General features: G+C 40.1%; 1 protein-coding gene across 7 annotated transcripts in view; it reads left to right on the top strand.

Moving 5' to 3' along the window:
• PPFIBP2 (PPFIA binding protein 2) overlaps positions 1-19,092 on the top strand; it is a 210,665-nt gene that overhangs the window by 155,421 nt on the left and 36,152 nt on the right. For 5 of the 7 annotated variants that reach the window (XM_030560305.1, XM_030560306.1, XM_030560308.1 and 2 more), the window contains 5 exons: positions 351-443; positions 7,614-7,722; positions 10,741-10,773; positions 12,702-12,763; positions 17,714-17,789. In XM_030560305.1, the coding sequence (XP_030416165.1) occupies positions 351-443; positions 7,614-7,722; positions 10,741-10,773; positions 12,702-12,763; positions 17,714-17,789 (373 nt within the window). The remainder of the gene's footprint in view (positions 1-350; positions 444-7,613; positions 7,723-10,740; positions 10,774-12,701; positions 12,764-17,713; positions 17,790-19,092) is intronic. The other 2 variants (XM_030560307.1, XM_030560311.1) reach the window with 1 other exon arrangement.

Genomic DNA, 19,092 nt, shown 5'->3' on the forward strand with positions numbered 1-19,092 from the left:
TTTTTTAAAGAACCTCTGAACGCAACCCTTGGTACAATATAACATGGATATAAGTGGATCCGAGCACCTGAACACATCAGAGTCAGCCGTCTTTCCTACACAACAAAGCAAAGTTGGTCATAATTTTGGCTAGAGAGTTTCAGAAAGGATTCCGCTTAATAATATAGCAAATCAAAGTAGCTTTCACTTGCTTAACTTAGGGTGCACAAATAACAAGGAAAAGTTTATTTTGCATGGGTGGTTCCACATTCACTGGACTGTGTCATGGATTAGCTTTAATTCGTGTCCTTAAAAAAACAAACACTCGGCTGAGCCTTTCTTTAGCTGTTCTTTATCTTTTCCTTTTGCAGGGTTTGCTTCAGGAACTCAAACATCTCAAAATTAAAGTAGAAGAGCTGGAAAATGAAAGAACCCAATATGAATGGAAATTAAAAGCAACCAAAGTAAGCAGTAAATTTAGCACTTATGAAAGACAGATTTATTCTAACCTGCAAGTGGATACTCCCTATTTCCCTCAATATTTACTTTTTTTAACATTTAATACAGTTCACTGATGACTGTAAAATAAGGTTTTGTTTGAACAATCTGTTGAATGCAGATTTTGCCTTTAAAGTTGTTCTGTCCTTTTATTTAGGATTTTTACTCTTCCTGCCACCCCATTCTCCTCTCTTTTTTTTCTTTTCCCAAAAACTAATATCTTGGCTAACAAAGGAATTATTCCACAAGCAAGCCTTCCTTTCAAGCTTTCTATTTCACTCATTCCATATCAGTTACAAGCTTCTGGAGTAAGTTCTCTAGCATGAAAGTCAGTTTCACAGATGCAAACAAAGACAGCAGTGGGAGGAAAAATGCAGAGCTGTTTTGGTGTACCACATGAATAACTTTCAGAGAGTGTAAGGCCAGAATGGATCATTGGATCATCTTGGATTTTACTCAGTTATTCAAGTATTGAGCCCAATAACTTGTGTTCGAGTAACGCGTGGACTTCCGAAAGGCATCCTGTCTTGATTTGAAGACATCAAGAGAGAGAGAATTCACAACTTCCCTTTGAAGTTTGTTTCAATGGTTAATTAACCTCATTGTTAAACATTTGTGCCTTATTTCTAGTTTGAATTTGTCAGGCTTCAGCTTCCAGCCATTGGTTCTTGTTATGACTTGCTCCACTAGATTAAAAAGCCGTTTAGTATATAACATTTCCTCCCCGCTGAGATACTTATAGTCCATAATCAAGTTACCACTTATGTGAATAGTTCCCAGTCAGCTCTAACGGACTATTCACATGAGTAAATTCAGAGTGTTTCAACTTAGTTAAGAAACTAGTGTTGTTTGTAATATTTCAGGTGACCCGATGCTTAATGCAATTAGTATTAATAACAAGTGGGAAGGAATGCAAACCAAAATAGAGAAAGAACAAGTAAAAGAATATTTAGATAAGTTAGATATATTCAAGTTGGCAGGACCTGATGAAATTCCCCTCAGAGTACTTAATGAACTAGCTGAAGCAATCTTGAGATTGTTAGTGATTATCTTCAAGATCTCATGGCGGATGAGTAAGTTCCCAGAGGTCTGAAGAAGGGCAAACATAGTACCTGTCTTTAAGAATGGGGAAAAAAAGGATCCAGGCAGTTAGACTAGTCAGCCTAACTTTGATACCTGGAAAGATACTGGAACAAATTATTAAACAATCAGTTTGTAAACGCCTGGAGGATAATAAGTTAATAAGTAGTAGCCAACTTGGATTTGTCAAGATCAAATCATGCCAGACCAACCTAATTTCCTTCTTTGATGGGGTTACTGGCGCAACGGATGGTGTTGGGGAACAGTAGATGTGATATATTTTGATTGTTAGTAAAGCTTTTGACACAGCCCCACATGACATTCTCATAAGCAAACTAGGAAATTGTGGTCTAGATGAAATTCCTATAAGGTGGGTGCAAAACTGATTGAAAGACCATGCTCAAAGTGTAGTTATCACTGGTTTGCTGTCAAACTGGGAGGAGGTATCTATCCTGCAGGGGTCTGTTCTGGATCCAATGTTATTCAATACTTTCATTGTTGATTTGAATAATGGAATGCAGAGTTTGCTTATAAAATCTAGGAGGAGTTGCAAGCAGTTTGGAGGACAGGATTAGAATTCAAAACGATCTTGACAAATTGGAGAATTTGTCTGAAATCAACAAGATGAAATTCAGTGACGATAAGTGCAAAGTAGTATACTTAGGAAGGAAAAATCAAATACACAACTACAAAATGGGGAATAACTGTCTAGGCAGTAATACTGGTAAAAGGCTAATATAATTCTGTGACAGACTATACCCTTATATTCACCACTTTTGCAAAACCATGATAAATCTTGCACAAAGTATATCTTCTGAGGTATCATTTGAAAAATCATAATTCACTGATCATGATTGTCCTGAGAAAATGTGTGGCAAAATTGAACGTTATAAGATTCTACTGTATGATGTCACTGATGCATATTTATCTGGGGAAACAGCCCAAACCAATTCCTCAGAGACAAAAGGCAAATGGATGCCTCATCCAGGTATCAACAAAATCAGATGGACAGTCACCTGGATAAGCAGCCATTCTTTGGCAGGAAGAGGGGTGTGAACTAGATGATCTCTTGAGGTCCCTTCCAACACTAATAATCTATGATACTCATGTACAGTACAAACTCAAGAGGGGGACTGAAACTAAAAAGCAGAGGGACAAACATCCCAAAGCTCCCAATTTTCTCTCTCCCTGCCCACCTCATTTTCTGCATGTGAGAAGACAGAAGTGAACAGCTATAGGACTCTGGGGGAGGGACCCTGATCTGAAAGTCAGGAGACAAGATTCATAGATTCATAGACTCTAGGACTGGAAGGGACCTCGAGAGGTCATCGAGTCCAGTCCCCTACCCTCATGGCAGGACCAAATACTGTCTAGACTATCCCTGATAGACATTTATCTAACCTACTCTTAAATATCTCCAGAGATGGAGATTCCACAACTTCCCTAGGCAATTTATTCCAGTGTTTAACCACCTTGACAGTTAGGAACTTTTTCCTAATGTCCCACCTAAATCTCCCTTGCTGCAGTTTAAACCCATTGCTTCTTGTTCTATCATTAGAGGCTAAGGTGAACAAGTTTTCTCCCTCCTCCTGATGACACCCTTTTAGATACCTGAAAACTGCTATCATGTCCGCTCTCAGTCTTCTCTTTTCCAAACTAAATAAACCCAATGCTTTCAGCCTTCCTTCATAGGTCATGTTCTCAAGACCTTTAATCATTCTTGTTGCTCTTCTCTGGACCCTCTCCAATTTCTCCACATCTTTCTTGAAATGCAGTGCCCAGAACTGGACACAATACTCCAGTTGAGGCCAAACCAGCGCAGAGTAGAGCGGAAGAATGACTTCTCGTGTCTTGTTTACAACACACCTGTTAATGCATCCCAGAATCACGTGTGCTTTTTTTGCAACAGTATCACACTCTTGACTCATATTTAGCTTGTGGTCCACTATGACCCCTAGATCTCTTGCTGCCATACTCCTTCCTAGACAGTCTCTTCCCATTCTGTATGTGTGAAACTGATTGTTCCTTCCTAAATGGAGCACTTTGCATTTGTCTTTATTGAACTTCATCCTGTTTACCTCAGACCATTTCTCCCATTTGTCCAGCTCATTTTGAATTTTGACCCTGTCCTCCAAAGCAGTTGCAATCCCTCCCAGTTTGGTATCGTCTGCAAACTTAATAAGTGTACTTTCTATGCCAACATCTAAGTCATTGATGAAGATATTGAACAGAGCCGGTCCCAAAACAGACCCCTGCGGAACCCCACTTGTTATACCTTTCCAGCAGGATTGAGAGCCATTCATAACTTCTCTCTGAGTATGGTTATCCAGCCAGTTATGCACCCACCTTATAGTAGCCCCATCTAAATTGTATTTGACTAGTTTATCAATAAGGATATCATGCGAGACCGTATCAAATGTCTTACTAAAGTCTAGGTATATCACATCCACCGCTTCTCCCTTATCCACAAGACTTGTTATCCTATCAAAGAAAGCTATCAGATTGGTTTGACACGATTTGTTCTTTACAAATCCATGCTGGCTATTCCCTATCACCTTACCACCTTCCAAGTGTTTGCAGATGATTTCTTTAATTACTTGCTCCATTATCTTCCCTGGCACAGAAGTTAAACTAACTGGTCTGTAGTTTCCTGGGTTCTTTTTATTTCCCTTTTTATAGATGGGCACTATATTTGCCCTCTTCCAGTCTTCTGGAATCTCTCCCGTCTCCCATGACTTTCCAAAGATAATAGCTAGAGGCTCAGATACTTCCTCTATTAACTCCTTGAGTATTCTAGGATGCATTTCATCAGGCCCTGGTGACTTGCAGGCATCTAACTTTTCTAAGTGATTTTTAACTTGCTCTTTTTTTATTTTATCTTCTAAACCTACCCCCTTCCCATAAGCATTCACTATGTTAGACTTTCCTTCAGACTTCTCAGTGAAGGCCGAAACAAAGAAGTCATTAAGCATCTCTGCCATTTCCAAGTTTCCTGTTACTGTTTCTCCCTCCTCACTGAGCAGTGGGCCTACCCTGTCCTTGGTCTTCCTCTTGCTTCTAATGTATTGATAAAAAGTCTTCTTGTTTCCCTTTATTCCCATAGATAGGTTGAGCTCATTTTGTGCCTTTGCCTTTCTAATCTTGCCCCTGCATTCCTGTGTTGTTTGCCTATATTCATCCTTCCTAATCTGACCTAGTTTCCATTTTTTATATGACTCCTTTTTATTTTGTAGGTCATGCAAGATCTCATGGTTAAACCAAGGTGGTCTTTTGCCACATTTTCTATCTTTCCTACCCATCGGAATAGCTTGCTTTTGGGCCCTTAATAGTGTCCCTTTGAAAAACTGCCAACTCTCCTCAGTTGTTTTTCTCCTCAGTCTTGATTCCCATGGGACCTTACCTGTCAGCTCTCTGAGCTTACCAAAATCCGTCTTCCTGAAATCCATTGTCTCTATTTTGCTCCCTTCTACCCTTCCTTAGAATTGCAAACTCTATGATTTCATGATCGCTTTCACCCAAGCTTCCTTCTACTTTCAAATTCTCAACGAGTTCCTCCGTATTTGTTAAAATCAAGTCTAGAACAGCTTCCCCCCAGTAGCTTTCTCAACCTTCTGAAATAAAAAGTTGTCTGCAATTCAGTCCAGGAACTTATTGGATAGTCTGTGCCCCGCGGTATTATTTTCCCAACATATATCTGGATAGTTGAAGTCCCCCATCACCACCAAATCTTGGGCTTTGGATGATTGTGTTAGTTGTTTAAAAAAAGCCACATCCACCTCTTCCACCTGGTTAGGTGGCCTGTAGTAGACTCCTAGCACGACACGACCCTTGTTTTTTACCCCTTTTATCCTAACCCAGAGACTCTCAACACTTCCGTCTCTTATGTCCATCTCCACCTCAGTCCAGGTGTGTACATTTTTAATATATAAGGCAACACCTCCTCCCTTTTTCCCCTGTCTATCCTTCCTGAGCAAACTATACCCATCCACACCAACATTCCAATCATCATAGAGTAGCGTCTATGTGGAAGAATATGTGTAAACTTCCTTTGTTTTCCCTCCCTGATTGATGACTCTGCTTCCTGCATAAATGCAAATTAAGACAAGCACACATTCGTCTCTTTGTTTAGGACAGACCTGACTTCTGCCTGGCCAGGTCAGTGGGGTTTGGAACGTGCATTAATAACATCATACAGAGGAATCTTAACAATGTTGCCACGCTTATTTTAGCTGGATAATACTAATCAGCAAATTATGAGTTTTTAAATAATATCTTACAAGGTATACTTTCTACAAAGATTATTACAGTAGTGTGTATACAGGGGTGCATTCCGTCACAGTAATAAATCCATCTTCTGAAACAGTGACAATTAACTTTCTAGGTCTTTGGTAAATGTTTTGTCAAAATAATGTGCGGTCTATTATCTTCAGAGATAGTGACTGGGAAAGGGAAAAGTGGAGGAGCGTGGAGGCAGAGGAAAGAGGAGAAAAAGTAGGAAGTGAGACAGAGAGAGAGGAATAAAGTTCTGGAGAGAAATGGGTGGCAGAAGATATGGGACTGGAAAGGAATATAAGTGCAAGGTAAGGAAGAGGAAAATTAACTGTGGCGATGACATCAGTTGAATAAAAGAGGAAAGGGAGAAACCAAGACTGAAGAATAGGGTGGAGGAAACAAGTCCAAATCTGCTATTAGGAAGTCTGCTCTTCTGTCTTCCTATTGCTCCAGCTACTGAAATAAAAATTTGAAATGTCTCCCTGGCTGGGATATATAAAGCACATTAGTCACTAAGAACACATGGTAATCATTCAGAGGTTTAGTCAGCTGAATTCCTATATTCCATGAGGATTTGATGGCAGAAAGGGTGAGCGTTTGCTGCCACCCAGCTGCCTGCTCCTTCTTGTCAAAATGTGTTTTCACCTAATAAACTAAATCTCTCCCCTTCTTCCCTGTCAGATCATGGGTTTTTCTTAATTATAATGTCTTGTGGACCTGGTAACACCTTACATCCTAGATGCTAGATACTAAAGTGATATGTCTATTAGTAATGTCATGGGTAGATCACAGTAAATTTTTACTGAGTCAAATGCTTTAAGTGCTTCTAAAGATGCACAAAAATCTGAAAAATGATGCTATTGTCTAAAATAGCAAAGTGTGTTACAGCCAGCTGCTCTCAGATGGACTAACATGAGATAATAGTATCATTATGTTGCCAGTTGGACAAGTCTGTATTTCTATCCCTGCTGGATTTTTGAGAAATTTTAGAGTCTGAGATTTTACGTAGTCATAAGGGCAGCCTGAATTCTGATGTGTGTAAATTAACAATTGTGTTTTGATCCATATGCATGGTTGGTTTTCAGTTCATGCGTTGCTTCTGCCATAATTGCCATCTAAAATATCTGATGAAGGTGAGAGCAGTTTTACCAAATGTCTGACAATAGTGGTCAAACTTAGTAGAAATCAACCCAGGACACTTTTCTTGTGTTTGATTATTCATCTTTTTTAATATGATGGAGACAGAAATAGTATATCACGATAGTAGAAACTACACCTAATCCGAACTACAATTTACATAATAAAATGACCCGTGGCTATAGTGAACACCGCAGGGCTCTCTTCCAAAATGTGAGTAAAATTTGGGAAAATATTCTGCTCTCTTGCAAATAACTCTATATTTAGCACTGTATTGCTGGCCCAAGTAAAACTTTTGGGAAAACAACTACGCTTAATACTTTGTCTATTCCCAGATTACTTACCAAGAAAACAGCCTGGGTGTATTTGATCAGGCTGTAGAGTCATGAATCCTTAAAATCATACCATCCTTGCAAGACATTTCCTGCTTTGCAGGGCTAATACCATGGAAAAACAGTGAGTACCTGTAAAAGGTATATCCTTCCTGCAGGATAGGTGGCATTTTTAAGGATCTAAGAGTTTCATAATATTAAAAGAAGTTATAAATCAGGGTCTGGAATCAAGTGAAGTGACTTTTTGTTTGGGAGTTGAGAATGAATGCGTATCCAGTGATGGTGACATTCTGAATTTCTGTTCCGTTCTTTCAGGCTGAAATAGCCCAGCTTCAGGAGCAGTTAGCTCTCAAAGATGCAGAAATTGAACGTTTACAGAGTCAACTCTCCAGGACCTTGGTGCATAATGAAATTGCAGAAAGAGGTAAGAATGGATGGGGAAGAAATCAAAGCTGAAATGAAAACATTTGTCTTCAGTTCTGTGAAGCAGCAACTGATCAGCATTTAAGGCAATGTAAGGAGACACGACAGTTCTGCCTTCTACGTTTTTTTTTGGGGGGGGGGGAAGAAGGGGGGATAGCTGCTCTACTGACAGGCCAAGTAAAAGAATTTGGTATCCACAGAGCACTAAAACTTCTAATGCAGAGAACTTTGTTCTAAATTGAAAGACCATTTAATGTTCCTTGTAGCTATATATTTGTAAAATATTGATCTCAAAGTTATATGAAAGGGTATTTCTAGTTACCTTTTTTTTAAATTACCAAACCATTGTTTATCACTGTCACCGTGCCTCAGTGGATCACAGCTGAGAATACCAGATTCAGGACAAACTGCTGAGAAACAGAGCAGACTGATCCCCAGACTGGTGGTTATTCTATTATTAGATATACCAAGACAGAAACAAAAGTTGAACTTCTATCTCACCACACTGGTTAACATGAAGTCAAAAATGCATTCTCCATAGGCATCCCAGCTCTTGTTTTTCCACCCATATACTAGACTCTGTAACGAGTGGTTATTGAAAGCCAATATAATCAAACAAAGGGTTCTTCTAATCCCAAGAGATCAGCCACGTACTCAGGTCAATATGTAACTCACATTTTACCCAATAATCACACTGTTGCCAGTCCTTTAGTACCTATAATCTAAAGGTTTATTTAGAAGATTAAAGAAAAAGGAGAGAGTTAAAATGGTTAAGTATAACAGGACACCCCTGGCCATCACGTTTAACCCCCAACTAAAACCTCTCTAGCACATTATTATCAACGATCTACAATGCATTATCAATGATCTATCCTGGAAAACGATTCCTCACTCTCACAGACCCTGAGAGGCAGGCCAATCCTTGCTTACAGACAGCCCCCAAACCTGAAGCAAATACTCACCATCAACTACACAGCACACCACAGAAACACCAACCCAGGAACCAATCCCTGTAGCAAACCTCATTGCCTACTGTGTCTCCATATCTACTCTGGCGACACCATCAGAGGACCCAACCACATCAGCCGCACCATCAAAGGCTCATTCACCTGCACGTCTACTAATATTATATTTGCCATCATGTGCCAGCAATGCCCTCTGCCATGTACATTGGCCAGACCGAACAGTCCCTACATAAAAGAATAAATGGACACAAATCGGACATCAGGAATGGTAACATACAAAAGCCAGTAGGTGAACACTTCAATCTCCTTGGACATTCTGTAACAGATTTAAAAGTCACTATTCTTGAACAAAAAACTTAAGAAACAGACTTCAAAGAGAAACAGCAGAACTAAAATTCATTTGCAAATTTAACACCATTAATTTGGGCTTGAATAAGGACTGGGCGTGGCTGGCTCATTACAAAAGCAGCTTTGCCTCTCCTGGAATTGACACCTCCTCATCTATAATTGGGAGTGGACTACATCCACACTGATCGAAATGGCCCTCTCAACACTGGTTCTCCACTTGTGAGGTAACTCCCTTCTCTTCATGTGTCATTATATAATGCCTGCATCTGTAATTTTCACTCCATGCATCTGAAGAAGTGAGGTTTTTACCCACAAAAGCTTATGCCCAAATAAATCTGTTAGTCTTTAAGGTGCTACTGGACTCCTTGTTGTTAAAATGGTTAAGGAAATCAAATACAAGAACTTTGCAATGATTGCATGTATCAGATTTGAAGCAGTGATGTTACAGAATGCTGGCTTGTAAAGTCTCTGCTAACTTCCAAAAGATTAGAAGGTCCTCAGTCCATTGATTAGAATACTCCTTTTCATGTGAGACCATGGCCCAGACCTCAGAGTAGGAAAGAGTCAAAATAGAGATGCTTCCAGGGTAATCATAGCTGATAGATTGTGACTTTTCCATTGGTACCTAACATGGCATGCTTTGTACAGGATTTGTTGCAATTGTCTAACATTGGCAATATTAATGATATAAATAGTCATAGTCCAATCATACAGCGTCACAATCCCAGTAATAGCCATGTGCAGCCGCTATGTAATCAAACATTCAAAATCATAACTTGTTAGGACCACATCATCCCCTGGTTGGACTGAATCTCCATCAGATTGCTTTGTGTACATCTGCACCATCAGCAGGGAACAAGGCTACACAGAAGAACTGGTCCCCTTCCCTCACTCTCCTTCCATTTTCAGCCAACCTCGCCAACATTCCCTGGAGTGTTGACCTCCCCCAACTTCCACTGAATACCAGAGGGTAGGAGGAGATGATACTATAGGCCCATGACTCCCTCCCTCTCACTGCTCCCCCTCCAAAGAGAACTGTTGAGTCTCCGCTTCCAGAAATGAAGAAGACAACCTAGCCCTTTACAGTTGTATCTTCCATAATGTCTTCCATATCTATTCAGGCAGTGCTCTAACACTGTATTAGCTAGTCATCTGTAGAGCTTGTGCATGTTGAGTGTTACAAGGTTTGCATATGACACTAGAGAATACAGTTTCCCTAACAGTGTTTTGAAACTTTAACGATTAATTGAAAAGGAATTTTTCCATTAGGTGAATAGTTTACAATTTTCTACAGGATGTTGAAAGAATTTTTTTTTAAATGAGTATGTATTACAAATAAGTCAAGAGCACCACATGTTTCAGTTTTCCAACTACTCCCTGCTCCCACTGATATCAATGCTTGAACTCTCTGTGATTCCAAGAGCTCGGAGCCAGTAGCAGGGCCTAAATTTGTGAGTGCCCTAATGAAGCTACTGAATTGGTATATGTTTGAAAGGTATTATATAAAGTAATAGCAACATCTCCTCTCAAAGAAATTGCCAAATTTTCTGGTCAAACTTTTTGATTTTCTTCTGAAACACACAAGGACAATAATGTCATGACGTACCTCTTATGCTTGAATGCATATTCTGACTAAGTTGCCATACAGTATCTAGTCTGTGCTTTTTTTACAAACTTTATTTGACTTTCACCATTTGCCATCGTAGGGGAACTATATAGGAGAAGGCTAAAAGAAAAACGTAAGCGTTGAGATTCACTTTTGGCATTTTCTTAATATTCATTTTCATACAAATTATAGCTAAAATGCACTTCTGCAGCAATAATTTAATTTCTGTTTACATTAGTTGCTTTATCATAATGTATATGAGACAAATATTTCATTGTTTGCAGCAAGCAGACAGCTATCGGCCCTGCTTAAAGCTTGAGTCTGATTTATCACTTCAAACAAATATGAATGAAATCTCATAGGTTGCTAAATCAAATAGCTGGACTTTAAAAGGACACTGTCAAGGTTAATAGGCCCTTGTTTTGACCTTCATTTTTTTTATTTGCATGTAAACCCAATGCGATAGTTGTTTTGTGCATGTGTTTCTTTGTGATTAGTGGGAGATAGTTTTGTTTGAAAGCCTGCTTCTTATTTTCACCATTGAGGTAAATAAGGGAAAACATTTTGGTAAGAAAATAGATTTTCAATCAGATTTGTTTGGGATTATTACAAACAGTGAGAATGAAGTTTATTTTAAAAGTGATTAAAATACCTTGACATGGTTCTTTTGAAAGTCTGATAGCGATGAATGAAAATTAGTTCAAGGTTGATTTTTTTTTAAAGCTTTTTCTAAAAAGGCAGCTTTCTTTTTAAACCTGTCTGATTGCTTGCTCACTGCTTGCTGGTTTTTGTATTTGTTTTGATTTAATTGTGTTAGTGCATCTCGCATGTTGACTAAATGCTGTTTTCTGCATGAGAAACATGTTTTCAGTACCTTTATTTGAATGTTTGTTAATGTATTAATCATAGCCAACCATTGCAAAATGTATGGATCTGGTAATAACTAACTAAAATTAATAATTAAAGTATTTACAAACAATTTGAATGTGAAGCTTGAATGTTCAACCTTAAACTATTCGTTGTAAAAAGGTTTGCTAACAATGCCTTTTGCAACACTAATTTTTTCCCATTTCCTTATCCATAGTATTACTGTCTTTGAGAACTGGTAGCACAGTTCTTTGTGAACCAAGTACATCAATTAAAAAATGTCCAGGAGTGTGTTCCTTGCATGGAAGCTACGATAGATAAAATATTTTTAAGCTCTGCTTGGTCATCTACATTGGGTTAGTACAAATGGGGACGTGGGATAGTTTGTGGAAGTAGTACATGGAGAACTGATGGCAGATTTGTGCCTATGATTAGTTAAGAAATCCCATTGTAAAAGTTCTGTAAATTTACAGAAATACAGGTTTGTGAAGACACACAATTTTTGCCTATGCACTTGCATAAAGAACCTACAAATATTGCATTGTAAAGATTGTGATATGTGTGGTACAGCTCGGTATTCGCTGTTGGTATTTTTGCCACAGATTTTATTCAATTATTCAAATTTAGAAAGTTTTTAATAGATTCTGGAGTCCACAGAAACCTTTTTCTTGTGCAGTGAAGACTACAAGAAGACATTCAGAATTACAGCAGGATGTCGGGCTTTCTTTTTTTATTGCTTGTTGTTGTTGATCTTCAAGCTTCACAAATATTCTTTAACCACTGTTCATGTAAACTATAGATCATTCTCCCTAGCTGGAAGGTTATTTCTTTTACAATTATTTCCATAAATATGACACAGAGGAGCCTCTCAAATCTCTAGGGAAACAGGTGTCAAATATTTTCCAGTCAAATTTTTAGGAAAATAAAATGTTTAAAACAAAAGCCATTATATAGTATTAATTATACATAGCACCTTTAATATCACAGCATTTGGCAAGCCTGAGCTATCTGTAGTTGAAGAGACTCCCAAAAAGTGTGATTGTCCCAGTTTAACTTTACTTATACTATGTACTGTACAGTACATGGCCCAGTGATAGGCCCTGTATAAGAACCTAAGCAGAACAGAATGGAAATGACTTAACCTAGATTAAATATAATAAACATTTTTCTCTTAACATTTTAAAACTATTTTAGATCAAGAAGTTCAACGACTGAAGATAGGAATGGAATCGTTGTTAGCTGCAAATGAAGAAAAGGTGAGGAAATGGTTAGGATTAACTTGCCCCTTTGCATTAATAATGGAAGTGTGTGAAGAAGGTATAATTTATTGCATCTCTGCAATGATCTAAAATGCTGCGTTCATAAGGCCAACTTCCCTGTGAGTTACCTGGTGTCGCATGGGGTTATGGAACCTATGTGGCTAACCTTGAAAGTGTGATGCTGCCTTTCTCCACCAGCCCAGCTGCAGCATCTTTAAAATGGGATTCTCATCTGGGAGCTCTTTTGCCTGGGGAACAGAGATCCAGGGTTACAGGCATCCCTCCTTATCTAGCTTATAAGGTTCACTGACCTTTCAGCAACACTTTGTGGCCCTCCAGCCACTCTTACATGGCTTTCCATTACAGAGTCTGAATCAGGAGTGCCTTGACACTGCCCGTTTAAATTCTGCACCAGAGAGTGGGCTGAGAATGACCTTTGAGTCTGAAACTGAACTCCCAGGTGAAGAGAGCCTGAAGAGTTCAGAAAAAGCCAAGAGAAAAGTTGGAAAAAATAGTTTGACAACATCTTTAAATGGAACAATGGTCCTGCCTTTTAATTCCACTGCTATGTGCTAGTTCTTCTGAACTCTCTTTGAGTGGGAGGTTTTAAGACACAATCCTGCAAGATGCTGAGCAGCTTCAAATTCCATTTAAGTTGTTTCTCACTCTTGCAATAAATACATAAATAAATAAAGATTAAAGTTTGGTGGTTTTAAATTGATGTTTTTAAGAGAATTGTAATTAGGGCACCATAATAGCAAAAAGGCAGGCCAGGGTGTGCATTAGTAAGTTGTTAGTCCATGTCAATAGATGTGAGGTGGGGACAAGTAGCCTCTTAATACACACCCTCATATGGAAGCAGGGAACACTGAAAGAACAAATGATAATTCTAGAGAATTAAGCACCTCATAAATGAACGTGACTCATAATAGGCTGAGCGGCTTAAGTGGTCAAAAAGCCAGAATTTACATTCGGACAATAAAAGATGTGGCATTATCTTTTAGCAGAGCTGTTACAAGGCTGTATAACATTTTGCATTCTAAGGGCTTGTCTACATCAGAAAGTTGCAGCGCTGGTGAGGGAGTTACAGCGCTGCAACTTAGGAGGTGTACACATCTGCAGGGCACCACCAGCGCTGCAACTCCCTGTTTGCAGCGCTGGCCGTACTCCCGTTTTGTCTCGGGTGTAGAGGATCCAGCGCTGGTGATCCAGCGCTGGTAATCAAGTATAGACACTTACCAGCGCTTTTCTTGACCTCCGTGGAATAAGCAGGTATCCCAGCATACCTGAGGAAGCCTCTGGTAATCAAGCTGGTCTCCTTCCCCAGCTTGCTCTCGTGTTCCCCGAACCCCGAGCAAGCAGGTCTCCTTCCCTGAGGTTTGCAGGGTGGTTCGGGGAACGTGAGAGCAAACCGCGGCGAAGCTGGTCTCCTTTCCCGGTTTGCTCTCTCGTTCCCCGAACCCCCGAACAAGCAGGTCTCCTTCCCTGCGGTTTGCAGGGTGGTTCGGGGAACGCGAGAGCAAACCGCGGCGAAGCTGGTCTCCTTTCCCGGTTTGCTCTCTCGTTCCCCGAACTCCCGAGCAAGCAGGTCTCCTTCCCTGCGGTTTGCAGGGGGGTTCGGGGAACGCGAGAGCAAACCGCGGCGAAGCTGGTCTCCTTTCCCGGTTTGCTCTCTCGTTCCCCGAACCCCCGAGCAAGCAGGTCTCCTTCCCTGCGGTTTGCAGGGGGGTTCGGGGAACGCGAGAGCAAACCGCGGCGAAGCTGGTCTCCTTTCCCGGTTTGCTCTCTCGTTCCCCGAACCCCCGAGCAAGCAGGTCTCCTTCCCTGCGGTTTGCAGGGGGGTTCGGGGAACGCGAGAGCAAACCGCGGCGAAGCTGGTCTCCTTTCCCGGTTTGCTCTCTCGTTCCCCGAACCCCCGAGCAAGCAGGTCTCCTTCCCTGCGGTTTGCAGGGGGGTTCGGGGAACACGAGAGCAAACCGCGGCGAAGCTGTTCTCCTTTCCCGGTTTGCTCTCTCGTTCCCCGAACCCCCCTTGAAGCCGCCCAACAGCGCTGCAGTGTGGCCACATCTAACACCACTTGCAGCGCTGGTTGCTGTAAGTGTGGCCACTCTGCAGCGCTGGCCCTATACAGCTGTACTAATACAGCTGTAACAACCAGCGCTGCAAAATTTTAGATGTAGACATGGCCCTAAGAGGAACATCAGATATCTTTGCTCACTTTCTAGTCTCAGAGACTGTATTCATAGGGACAGGAGACCCATTCCATTAGCACATATGGAGGGTTTAAGTAGGTGAGTAATGGCCAGTATAGAGGTACATTGCTGATGTGTGTAAAGCAGCTATCTTGAATAATGTGACTGCATGTGCCATTTAGGAGAGCAAGTAAAGTAGTCAGATGCTTAAGGTTTTTGGAAGTTGCTCTGTTTAGGTTTAAGATGCATGCATACTTTTTTGGAGTGGATATTCCAGTGTCTGCTTTTCATTATAGAGAGACTCTACTGTCTCCATAGTTATGGTAAAAGCTGAATTTCTATTATAAGCCCAATTTTTTTTTTCTTTGTAGACTTCCTAGGGCATGTAGCAGCTGCACCTTCTCTTCTCTTACCTGGCAAACTCCTACTTTCCATGTCTACAAATTTACTGTTTTGCCTTGCATTGTGGGTGGGAGAGAGAAATGAATGTTGTTGCCAGTCTGGACTGCTATGAGACTGTCATAAACAGATAGTTAAAGGTTAATACCTCTTTTACCTGTAAAGGGTTAAGAAGCTCAGTAAACCTGGCTGACACCTGACCAGAGGACCAATAGGGGGACAAGATACTTTCAGATCTTGGTGGAGGGAAGTCTTTTGTTTGTGCTCTTTGTTTTGGGGGTTGTTCACTCTTGGAACTAAGAGGGACCAGACTCTCCAAATCTTTCTGAATCAGTCTCTCATGTTTCAAACTTGTAAGTAATAAATAGCCAGGCAAGGTGTGTTAGTCTTATTTTTGTTTTCTCAAATTGTAAATGTTTCTTTTTTGCTAAGAGGATTTTACCTCTGTTTGCTGTCACTTTGAACCTAAGGCTGTGGGCTATATGAATCTGATTACTCTGTAAACTGTTTTCCATCCTGATTTTACAGAGATGATTTTTACTTTTCTTTCTTTAATTAAAAGCTTTCTTTTTAAGAACCTGATTGATTTTTCCTTGTTTTAAGATCCAAGGGGATTGGATCTGGACTCACCAGGGATTGGTGGGGGGAAAGGAGGGGGGATGGTTAATTTCTCCTTGTTTTAAGATCCAAGGGATTTGGATCTGTGTTCACCAGGGAACTGGTGAAGTCCCTCAAAACAACCCAGGGAGGGGAAAGTTTTAGGGGGGGACAGCGTGTGCTCCAGACACTGGAATTCTGGATGGTGGCAGGGTACCAGATCTAAGCTAGTAATTAAGCTTAGAAGTGTCCATGCAGGTCCCCACATCTGTACCCTAAAGTTCAGAGTGGGGAAGGAACTTTGACAGAGAACCTTTGCAAATTCCAGCAGAGAGCAATGAAGTCCATCCTTTCTTCCAAATTTTTTTGAAATTGTTTTGCTTGTCAATAAACCTTGGTCTCACGTTAGGGAATGTACTAGTTGGTGGCATGTACAATTTTGTTCTCTGCTGCATTGAATCAGACTTCCTCAGTTACCTCTCTCTCTTGTCACCGGTCTGCAAAGGGGAATTAAGCCCTGTTACTAGCATTTGTGGAGATTTTCCTTTAACTCTAGCAATAGAGGCCTGAGCATTTCATGGTGGAAATTCATGACTTTTATCCTAAGTTCGGTTGGGGGAGGGGGCAAGGAAGGGCTGGCTTAGGCAGAAGCTGTGGAGTCTATGTACCTAGACAGCTGAGAATCTTTAGACTATTTGTCAGTTTAAATTCTTTGGAGAGGGAGGGATCATTGTTAGAGAAAATCAGTGAGTGGTGTCTTTCATCATTCACTGTCCAAACCCCAAATACAACAGACACCTTCAGGGGACACCTAAAGGAATAGGCCAAGTGGTCAGCTGTTCGTTCTGCTATGCTGTTTTTCCTCTCCTCTGCTCTTCCACTCTAATGGCTGCAACTTCAGGAGGGAAAAAAGGGGATGCTGGGCCAGATATTCAGCCCAACTAAATTGGCTTTGTACTATTATAGCAGCACAAATGGGACTAATAACTAATGATAGATTTTTCAGAAGAACTTGGCACCCACAGTTGAAGCCAGATTGTCCAGCTGAGCACAGTGCTCCCACTCAGACATCTCAGTGAAGTGGCCAGATTTTCAGAAGATTTTTAGGGAGAGTTGTTGCAGGCTGAGCCATTTTTGAAAATCTGGCCTTAAGTGAGCGAATTGGGGATTCTCAGGGGAAATCCTCAGACAGAATATGGCTGTCATATCTGACTCTATACCATCCCCTCCTGGTCCACTGTGGCAGCATGTTGAATGTAGGAAGAGGATGTGGCCAGGTCACACTGTACTTCAGTGATCCTCATCAATCAAGCCAGTGCAACTTAACATAGCTGTAGGGCTGTTCTAAGCTATGACCTTAGGGGTAGGGGGAGAGGAGCTGGTGAAAAAGGTAAATCAAGTGCTGCTCCTGAACAGTCGAGGATTCAGTTCAATCAAACCAAATTTCTTTATTGCTGTACCTCTGTAAATAACTGATTTGTCATTGGTATCAAATTTATCTGGGTTTTTAAAATATAATAATAATAATATACATTTCAGCAAATAATATGTATAATACCAGCTAAAAATTGAGGAATAAATGTTCTATACAAAGAACATGAGATTCTGGACACGATTCCTATTGAGAATAGGCACAAATCCCCAGTCGTCACAGTGAATGTATATCTATTAATAATATGTATAACTTACTCTATCAACAAATGTAATGATATTAAATTTGGCACTTTGAATATGAATTCCCTTTAATATTTTTTTGCAGGACCGTCGAATAGAGGAGTTAACAGTGCTGCTAAGCCAGTACAGAAGGGTGAAGGAGATAATGTTAGCAGCTCATGGTAAAATAAGTGTTGTGGATAATGTTTGATGTGTGGTCTTCCTGAATACTGTATGTTCTGTAATGAATATTCCTTAATAAGGCATAAAAAGAAGGCCACACGATAAGGCATAAAAAAAGAATCTGTTTAAGGCAAATTATAGTTTTCATCTGTCACATCTAGACATTTAATTTTGGTTAACATGCTATACTACACATCATAAAACTAGGGACAAAACTGATTAGGAGATTTAGCCACCACGTCACTCCTATTCATATAGACTTGTATGACTGAATCCCTTAGTCAGTTTTGAAAGTCTTAACCTAAAAGTTTGTTTTACATCATTTAATAGCGGGTTGGAATGTAATTCTGAAATTCTGTGTTGCTCTAAATGGTGTCATTAAGGTTCCTTGACACGAGAGAGCTTCTCAGTCAGTCAGATTTATTGTTTGTTTTTATCCTAGCACTTAGGAATCCCAGTAAGAATTGGGACCCCATTTTGTACAGAGTACAAAACACTGCCCGAGGAAAGCTCAGAATCTAAAGACAAGACCAGCAGTGGTTATAACAAAAGTGAGAAGAAGAGGGCTCAAAAGCAATAAGCGCTTGTGTTAACATAGGTTTGCAATGTGCATGACTAGATGCTTTAATTCTTTAATTATACTCTTCTTTAATTAATAATAAGACACAAATTTCAGCAGTGCAATATGGCTCCAGGAGACCTTACTGGGATGATGATAATAAGTCACTATACTTTTAATGCTATTCAGACTTCTTTCATATCAATGTTTCTGTACAAGTCATTGTTTTCCTTGATGTAAGAAGTGTTTTTACAGAAGGTTCATTACAAAGAACTTTATTTGAATACAGCTGATTGCTGTTAAGAGAATCCTTTTTTTCTTTGCATATGATGATTTATTAAATGAGTATAGTAAATTCTTCCAAAACAAATATTCACAGCTGACTACTTGGGCAAATGCTGATATGAGAAAAAACTACAGCCTTATCAATGTTTTACAAAACACTACTTAATTAATTAGGGTGTAGCTGGGGATCATCCTTGTCCATTGCATCACTTACTTTGAAAATGGGATAGGTATTTTAAGATAGTCTCACTTTTAGATTATCTCTATTATCATAGCTCCACTGGTGTCAGTGAAGCTATGATAATTTACAACTGTTAAGGATGTGCCCATAGGAAGCCACGCTTTGTGGCAACACCAAATAACCTTCCACTTCACATCACAAGAGCTCAGTCAACAACAGCAGGTTTGCTGGCTGTCTTCTGAACCTAACAAGGTAATAATGCACACTAGTCCAAATA

The sequence above is a fragment of the Gopherus evgoodei genome, chromosome 4, assembly GCF_007399415.2.
Source record: "Gopherus evgoodei ecotype Sinaloan lineage chromosome 4, rGopEvg1_v1.p, whole genome shotgun sequence".
Taxonomy (NCBI): Eukaryota; Metazoa; Chordata; order Testudines; family Testudinidae; genus Gopherus; species Gopherus evgoodei.